General features: G+C 44.1%; 1 protein-coding gene across 1 annotated transcript in view; it reads left to right on the top strand.

Annotated features, from left to right (window-relative positions):
• The window catches only part of LOC106593777 (unconventional myosin-XV), a 145,346-nt gene that overhangs the window by 100,118 nt on the left and 34,579 nt on the right, over positions 1–10,649 (top strand). The window contains exons 30-32 of the mRNA XM_045712653.1: positions 1,938–2,140; positions 2,552–2,725; positions 10,459–10,531. Of these exons, the coding sequence (XP_045568609.1) occupies positions 1,938–2,140; positions 2,552–2,725; positions 10,459–10,531 (450 nt within the window). The remainder of the gene's footprint in view (positions 1–1,937; positions 2,141–2,551; positions 2,726–10,458; positions 10,532–10,649) is intronic.

Genomic DNA, 10,649 nt, shown 5'->3' on the forward strand with positions numbered 1-10,649 from the left:
TGCTAGGTGCTAAACAACAACAGCCTCTCGCTAGGTGCTAAACAACAGCCTCTCGCTAGGTGCTAAACAACAACAGCCTCTCGCTAGGTGCTAAACAACAACAGCCTCTTGCTAGGTGCTAAACAACAGCCACTCGCTACAAAAACACGACCCCGCCGAGGCTCTCCACTGCCTGATCCTAATGACCATATTTGGACCAGGATGTGGCTCTCCACTACCTGATCCTAATGACCATATTTGGACCAGGATGAGGCTCTCCACTACCTGATCCTAATGACCATATTTGGACCAGGATGAGGCTCTCCACTACCTGATCCTAATGACCATATTTGGACCAGGATGAGGCTCTCCACTACCTGATCCTAATGACCATATTTGGACCAGGATGTGTCTCTCCACTACCTGATCCTTATGACCATATTTGGACCAGGATGTGGCTCTCCACTACCTGATCCTAATGACCATATTTGGACCAGGATGAGTCTCTCCACTACCTGATCCTAATGACCATATTTGGACCAGGATGAGGCTCTCCACTACCTGATCCTAATGACCATATTTGGACCAGGATGAGGCTCTCCACAACCTGACCCTAATGACCATATTTGGACCAGGATGAGGCTCTCCACTACCTGATCCTAATGACCATATTTGGACCAGGATGAGGCTCTCCACTACCCTGATCCTAATGACCATATTTGGACCAGGATGAGTCTCTCCACTACCTGATCCTAATGACCATATTTGGACCAGGATGAGTCTCTCCACTACCTGATCCTAATGACCATATTTGGACCAGGATGAGGCTCTCCACTACCTGCTCCTAATGACCATATTTGGACCAGGATGAGGCTCTCCACTACCCTGATCCTAATGACCATATTTGGACCAGGATGAGTCTCTCCACTACCTGATCCTAATGACCATATTTGGACCAGGATGAGGCTCTCCACTACCTGATCCTAATGACCATATTTGGACCAGGATGAGTCTCTCCACTACCTGATCCTAATGACCATATTTGGACTAGGATGTGGCTCTCCACTACCTGATCCTAATGACCATATTTGGACCAGGATGAGGCTCTCCACTGCCTGATCCTAATGACCATATTTGGACCAGGATGAGTCTCTCCACTACCTGATCCTAATGACCATATTTGGACCAGGATGAGTCTCTCCACTACCTGACCCTAATGACCATATTTGGACCAGGATGAGTCTATATAAAAGATATGTTTTAATGATTTATGAATGGTCGAAAGGATATAGGATCATTTATTCAGTCAGATCGACACCTTTTTATAAACCTAATCAACACTTCCTGTTCAGTTGTCAATCAACGCACAAAGTAAATCGCCGTCTTCCGCCTGGACTCGGCGTGGCTGCGCTGGCTGGCTGCGTGAAACGCCCATAAAATAAATATAAAATTAATGTGCCAGAAAACAATGAATTAGGATAAGTAATGGGTTTCCACTCACCCTTAACCACTGATTGTGCTTTCAGGACAACCGGGAACTCTGGGGGGTGGGGGGGGGGAAACGAGGACAAATCATGATGTCAGTGATGTTTCAGGTCAGAAGGTCAGAGTTCTAGAAAGATGCCTGAGTCTCTGACTTGGAATTCAGAGTTGGATGAGAAGTTCAAAACTGGGTTTTTTTTCCCCAGAGTTCCCTGTTGTCTTGAACTCACTGAAGTTCTGTGTCTGTGTGTGTGCACGTGTGTGTGTGCATGAGCTTACGTGTGTGTGTGTGTGTGTGTGTGTGTGTGTGTGTGTGTGTGTGTGTGTGTGTGTGTGTGTGTGTGTGTGTGTGTGTGTGTGCGTGTGCGCATGTGCGTGTGTAGGCGGTACGGGGCGGTGTACGGACAGTGGAGTGTGTTATAACTCTGTTTGTGTGTGTGTGTGTGTGTGTGTGTGTGTTGTGTGTGTGTGTGTAGGCTGGCGGTACGGGGCGGTCTACGGGCGATGGGGTGTGTTTCCAGGTGAGTGTGTCCAGCCGGTCGCCGCTCCAGACTTCCTGGTTCTCCCTGCTGAGAGGGCGGAGCCTCGCGACAGACACGGCCGTGTTGCCGCCTCCGCTGCGGTCGCCGTGGCGATGGGCTCTACTGTCGCCGCCCATGAACTGGACCTCAACACAGAGGTACGCACACACACACACACACACACAAACACACAGACATGTTACATGCAGACATTCACTCTCTAATGTTCTCTCTGTGTGTGTGTGTGTGTGTGTGTGTGTGTGTGTGTGTGTGTGTGTGTGTGTGTGTGTGTGTGTGTGTGTGTGTGTGTGTGTGTGTGTGTGTGTGTGTGTGCTGTGTGTGTGTGTGTGTGTGTGTATCTGTGTGTGTGTGTGTGTGTGTGTGTGTGTGTCTGTCGCTGTGTGTTGTGTGTGTGTCTGTCTCTGTGTGTGTGTGTGTGTGTGTGTGTGTGTGTGTGTGTGTGTGTGTGTGTGTCTGTCTCTGTGTGTGTGTGTGTGTGTGTCTGTCTCTGTGTGTGTGTGTGTGTGTGTGTGTGTGTGTGTGTGTGTGTGTGTGTGTGTGTGCGTCAGGCTGTGGTGGGCTATGGTGAAGACAGCAGTATTCTCCAGGTGGAAGGGCTCCCTCTACAGGCCAGTCAGTATAACATGGAGGAATTCTCCAGGAAGTACTACAGACGGACTCAGCAGGAAACCAGGAAGGGGAAGGACAGCAGAAAACCAGCTGACATGGTTAAATACTCTAAGGTGCTAAACAGGACGACCAGCTGAGATACACATCTAATACTACAGATACACATCCCCTGGACTATACTACAGATACACATCCCCTGGACTATACTACAGATACACATCCCCTGGACTATACTACAGATACAGATACACATCCCCTGGACTATACTACAGATACACATCCCCTGGACTATACTACAGATACACATCCCCTGGACTATACTACAGATACACATCCCCTGGACTATACTACAGATACACATCCCCTGGACTATACTACAGATACAGATACACATCCCCTGGACTATACTACAGATACACATCCCCGGACTATACTACAGATACACATCCCCTGGACTATACTACAGATACACATCCCCTGGACTATACTACAGATACAGATACACATCCCCTGGACTATACTACAGATACACATCCCCTGGACTATACTACAGATACACATCCCCTGGACTATACTACAGATACAGATACACATCCCCTGGACTATACTACAGATACACATCCCCTGGACTATACTACAGATACAGATACACATCCCCTGGACTATACTACAGATACAGATACACATCCCCTGGACTATACTACAGATACACATCCCCTGGACTATACTACAGATACACATCACCTGGACTATACTACAGATACACATCCCCTGGACTATACTACAGATACACATCCCCTGGACTATACTACAGATACACATCCCCTGGACTATACTACAGATACACATCCCCTGGACTATACTACAGATACACATCCCCTGGACTATACTACAGATACACATCCCCTGGACTATACTACAGATACAGATACACATCCCCTGGACTATACTACAGATACAGATACACATCCCCTGGACTATACTACAGATACACATCCCCTGGACTATACTACAGATACACATCCCCTGGACTATACTACAGATACACATCCCCTGGACTATACTACAGATACAGATACACATCCCCTGGACTATACTACAGATACACATCCCCTGGACTATACTACAGATACAGATACACATCCCCTGGACTATACTACAGATACAGATACACATCCCCTGGACTATACTACAGATACACATCCCCTGGACTATACTACAGATACACATCCCCTGGACTATACTACAGATACAGATACACATCCCCTGGACTATACTACAGATACAGTTACACATCCCCTGGACTATACTACAGATACAGATACATATACACATCCCCTGGACTATACTACAGATAAAGTTACACATCCCCTGGACTATACTACAGATACAGATACACATTCCCTGGACTATAATACAGATACAGATACACATCACCTGGACTATACTACAGATACAGATACACATCCCCTGGACTATACTACAGATACAGATACAGATACACATCCCCTGGACTATACTACAGATACACATCCCCTGGACTATACTACAGATACAGATACACATCCCCTGGACTATACTACAAATACACATCCCCTGGACTATACTACAGATACATATACACATCCCCTGGACTATACTACAGATACACATCCCCTGGACTATACTACAGATACAGATACAGATCCCCTGGACTATACTACAGATACAGATACACATCCCCTGGACTATACTACAGATACAGATACACATCCCCTGGACTATACTACAGATAAAGATACACATCCCCTGGACTATACTACAGATACACATCCCCTGGACTATACTACAGATACAGATACACATCCCCTGGACTATACTACAGATACACATCCCCTGGACTATACTACAGATACAGATACACATCCCCTGGACTATACTACAGATACAGATACACATCCCCTGGACTATACTACAGATACAGATACACATCCCCTGGACTATACTACAGATACAGATACACATCCCCTGGACTATACTACAGATACAGATACGCATCCCCTGGACTATACTACAGATACAGATACACATCCCCTGGACTATACTACAGATACACATCCCCTGGACTATACTACAGATACAGATACAGATACACATCCCCTGGACTATACTACAGATACAGATACACATCCCCTGGACTATACTACAGATACAGATACACATCACCTGGACTATACTACAGATACAGATACACATCCCCTGGACTATACTACAGATACAGATACACATCCCCTGGACTATACTACAGATACAGATACACATCCCCTGGACTATACTACAGATACAGATACACATCCCCTGGACTATACTACAGATAAAGTTACAGATACACATCCCCTGGACTATACTACAGATACAGATACACATCCCCTGGACTATACTACAGATACAGATACACATCCCCTGGACTATACTACAGATACAGATACACATCCCCTGGACTATACTACAGATACAGATACACATCCCCTGGACTATACTACAGATACAGATACACATCCCCTGGACTATACTACAGATACAGATACACATCCCCTGGACTATACTACAGATACAGATACACATCCCCTGGACTATACTACAGATACAGATACACATCCCCTGGACTATACTACAGATACAGATACGCATCCCCTGGACTATACTACAGATACAGATACACATCCCCTGGACTATACTACAGATACAGATACACATCCCCTGGACTATACTACAGATACACATCCCCTGGACTATACTACAGATACAGATACACATCCCCTGGACTATACTACAGATACAGATACGCATCCCCTGGACTATACTACAGATACAGATACACATCCCCTGGACTATACTACAGATACAGATACACATCCCCTGGACTATACTACAGATACAGATACACATCCCCTGGACTATACTACAGATACAGATACACATCCCCTGGACTATACTACAGATAAAGTTACACATCCCCTGGACTATACTACAGATACAGATACACATCCCCTGGACTATACTACAGATACAGATACACATCCCCTGGACTATACTACAGATACAGATACACATCCCCTGGACTATACTACAGATACAGATACACATCCCCTGGACTATACTACAGATACAGATACACATTCCCTGGACTATAATACAGATACAGATACACATCACCTGGACTATACTACAGATACAGATACACATCCCCTGGACTATACTACAGATACAGATACAGATACACATCCCCTGGACTATACTACAGATACACATCCCCTGGACTATACTACAGATACAGATACACATCCCCTGGACTATACTACAATGATACACATCCCCTGGACTATACTACAGATACAGATACACATCCCCTGGACTATACTACAGATACACATCCCCTGGACTATACTACAGATACAGATACAGATCCCCTGGACTATACTACAGATACAGATACACATCCCCTGGACTATACTACAGATACAGATACACATCCCCTGGACTATACTACAGATACAGTTACACATCCCCTGGACTATACTACAGATACACATCCCCTGGACTATACTACAGATACAGATACACATCCCCTGGACTATACTACAGATACACATCCCCTGGACTATACTACAGATACAGATACACATCCCCTGGACTATACTACAGATACAGATACACATCCCCTGGACTATACTACAGATACAGATACACATCCCCTGGACTATACTACAGATACAGATACACATCCCCTGGACTATACTACAGATACAGATACGCATCCCCTGGACTATACTACAGATACAGATACACATCCCCTGGACTATACTACAGATACACATCCCCTGGACTATACTACAGATACAGATACAGATACACATCCCCTGGACTATACTACAGATACAGATACACTTCCCCTGGACTATACTACAGATACAGATACACATCACCTGGACTATACTACAGATACAGATACACATCCCCTGGACTATACTACAGATACAGATACACATCCCCTGGACTATACTACAGATACAGATACACATCCCCTGGACTATACTACAGATACAGATACACATCCCCTGGACTATACTACAGATAAAGTTACAGATACACATCCCCTGGACTATACTACAGATACAGATACACATCCCCTGGACTATACTACAGATACAGATACACATCCCCTGGACTATACTACAGATACAGATACACATCCCCTGGACTATACTACAGATACAGATACACATCCCCTGGACTATACTACAGATACAGATACACATCCCCTGGACTATACTACAGATACAGATACACATCCCCTGGACTATACTACAGATACAGATACACATCCCCTGGACTATACTACAGATACAGATACACATCCCCTGGACTATACTACAGATACAGATACGCATCCCCTGGACTATACTACAGATACAGATACACATCCCCTGGACTATACTACAGATACAGATACACATCCCCTGGACTATACTACAGATACACATCCCCTGGACTATACTACAGATACAGATACACATCCCCTGGACTATACTACAGATACAGATACGCATCCCCTGGACTATACTACAGATACAGATACACATCCCCTGGACTATACTACAGATACAGATACACATCCCCTGGACTATACTACAGATACAGATACACATCCCCTGGACTATACTACAGATACAGATACACATCCCCTGGACTATACTACAGATAAAGTTACACATCCCCTGGACTATACTACAGATACAGATACACATCCCCTGGACTATACTACAGATACAGATACACATCCCCTGGACTATACTACAGATACAGATACACATCCCCTGGACTATACTACAGATACAGATACACATCCCCTGGACTATACTACAGATACAGATACACATCCCCTGGACTATACTACAGATACAGATACAGATACACATCCCCTGGACGATACTGAGTATTCAGACTGGGTGTGTATTCTGAGTATGTATTCTGAGTATTCAGACTGGGTGTGTATTCTGAGTATTCAGACTAGGTGTGTATTCTGAGTATATATTCTGAGTATTCAGACTGGGTGTGTATTCTGAGTATGTATTCTGAGTATTCAGACTTTGTGTGTATTCTGAGTATGTATTCTGAGTATTCAGACTGGCTGTGTATTCAGAGTATGTATTCTGAGTATTCAGACTGGCTGTGTATACTGAGTATTCAGACTGGCTGTGTATCCTGAGTATTCAGACTGGCTGTGTAATTCTGAGTATTCAGACTGGCTGTGTAATTCTGAGTATTCAGACTGGCTGTGTATTCTGAGAATTCAGACTGGCTGTGTAATTCTGAGTATTCAGACTGGCTCTGTAATTCTGAGTATTCAGACTGGCTGTGTAATTCTGAGTATTCAGACTGGCTGTGTAATTCTGAGTATTCAGACTGGCTGTGTAAGTCTGAGTATTCAGACTGGCTGTGTAATTCTGAGTATTCAGACTGGCTTTGTAATTCTGAGTATTCAGACTGGCTGTGTATGCTGAGTATTCAGACTGGCTGTGTAATTCTGAGTATTCAGACTGGCTGTGTAATTCTGAGTATTCAGACTGGCTGTGTATTCTGAGTATTCAGACTGGCTGTGTATGCAGAGTATTCAGACTGGCTGTGTAATTCTGAGTATTCAGACTGGCTGTGTAATTCTGAGTATTCAGACTGGCTGTGTAATTCTGAGTATTCAGACTGGCTGTGTATTCTGAGTAGGTATTCTGAGTATTCAGACTGGCTGTGTATTCTGAGTATTCAGACTGGCTTTGTATTCTGAGTATTCAGACTGGCTGTGTAATTCTGAGTATTCAGACTGGCTTTGTAATTCTTAGTATTCAGACTGGCTTTGTAATTCTGAGTATTCAGACTGGCTGTGTATGCTTAGTATTGAGACTGGCTGTGTAATTCTGAGTATTCAGACTGGCTGTGTAATTCTGAGTATTCAGACTGGCTGTGTATTCTGAGTATTCAGACTGGCTGTGTATTCTGAGTATTCAGACTGGCTGTGTAATTCTGAGTATTCAGACTGGCTGTGTAATTCTGAGTATTCAGACTGGCTTTGTAATTCTGAGTATTCAGACTGGCTGTGTATGCTGAGTATTCAGACTGGCTGTGTAATTCTGAGTATTCAGACTGGCTGTGTAATTCTGAGTATTCAGACTGGCTGTGTATTCTGAGTATTCAGACTGGCTGTGTATGCAGAGTATTCAGACTGGCTGTGTAATTCTGAGTATTCAGACTGGCTGTGTAATTCTGAGTATTCAGACTGGCTTTGTAATTCTGAGTATTCAGACTGGCTGTGTATGCTGAGTATTCAGACTGGCTGTGTAATTCTGAGTATTCAGACTGGCTGTGTAATTCTGAGTATTCAGACTGGCTGTGTATTCTGAGTATTCAGACTGGCTGTGTATGCAGAGTATTCAGACTGGCTGTGTAATTCTGAGTATTCAGACTGGCTGTGTATTCTGAGTAGGTATTGTGAGTATTCAGACTGGCTGTGTATTCTGAGTATTCAGACTGGCTGTGTATTCTGAGTATTCAGACTGGCTGTGTAATTCTGAGTATTCAGACTGGCTGTGTAATTCTGAGTATTCAGACTGGCTGTGTAATTCTGAGTATTCAGACTGGCTGTGTAATTCTGAGAATTCAGACTGGCTGTGTAATTCTGAGTATTCAGACTGGCTGTGTATGCTGAGTATTCAGACTGGCTGTGTATGCTGAGTATTCAGACTGGCTGTGTATTCTGAGTAGGTATTCTGAGTATTCAGACTGGCTGTGTAATTCTGAGTATTCAGACTGGCTGTGTAATTCTGAGTATTCAGACTGGCTGTGTAATTCTGAGTATTCAGACTGGCTGTGTAATTCTGAGTATTCAGACTGGCTGTGTAATTCTGAGTATTCAGACTGGTTGTGTATGCTGAGTATTCAGACTGGCTGTGTATGCTGAGTATTCAGACTGGCTGTGTATTCTGAGTAGGTATTCTGAGTATTCAGACTGGCTGTGTAATTCTGAGTATTCAGACTGGCTGTGTAATTCTGACTATTCAGACTGACTGTGTAATTCTGAGTATTCAGACTGGCTGTGTATTCTGAGTATTCAGACTGGCTGTGTATTCAGACTGGCTGTGTAATTCTGAGTGTGTATTCTGAGTATTCAGACTGGCTGTGTATTCTGAGTAGGTATTCTGAGTATTCAGACTGGCTGTGTATTCTGAGTATTCAGACTGGCTGTGTATTCTGAGTAGGTATTCTGAGTATTCAGACTGGCTGTGTATTCTGAGTATTCAGACTGGCTGTGTATTCTGAGTATTCAGACTGCCTGTGTAATTCTGAGTATTCAGACTGCCTGTGTAATTCTGAGTATTCAGACTGGCTGTGTAATTCTGAGTATTCAGACTGGCTGTGTAATTCTGAGTATTCAGACTGGCTGTGTATTCTGAGTATTCAGACTGGCTGTGTAATTCTGAGTATTCAGACTGGCTGTGTAATTCTGAGTATTCAGACTGGCTGTGTATTCTGAGTATTCAGACTGGCTGTGTATTCAGACTGGCTGTGTAATTCTGAGTGTGTATTCTGAGTATTCAGACTGGCTGTGTATGCTGAGAATTCAGACTGGCTGTGTGTTCTGAGTATTCAGACTGGCTGTGTATGCTGAGTATTCAGACTGGCTGTGTAATTCTGAGTATTCAGACTGGTTGTGTATTCTGAGTAGGTATGCTGAGTATTCAGACTGGCTGTGTATTCTGAGTAGGTATGCTGAGTATTCAGACTGGCTGTGTATGCCCTGTGTTTGTTTCCCCAGTCCCCTCTCCAGGAGTCCCTGATAGACTTCACAGACAGCAACATGAACAAGGTAGCGGCTGACATCTCCCTGGGTAAGATGGAGACTACACTCTGTTCCCAAATGGAACCCTATTCCCTACATAGTACACTACTTTCTGACCAGAGCTCCAAGAAGTGTACTATGTTTGGGAACTGTGTACCATTTGGGAC

This window comes from Salmo salar, unplaced genomic scaffold (assembly GCF_905237065.1).
Source record: "Salmo salar unplaced genomic scaffold, Ssal_v3.1, whole genome shotgun sequence".
Classification (NCBI taxonomy): domain Eukaryota; kingdom Metazoa; phylum Chordata; class Actinopteri; order Salmoniformes; family Salmonidae; genus Salmo; species Salmo salar.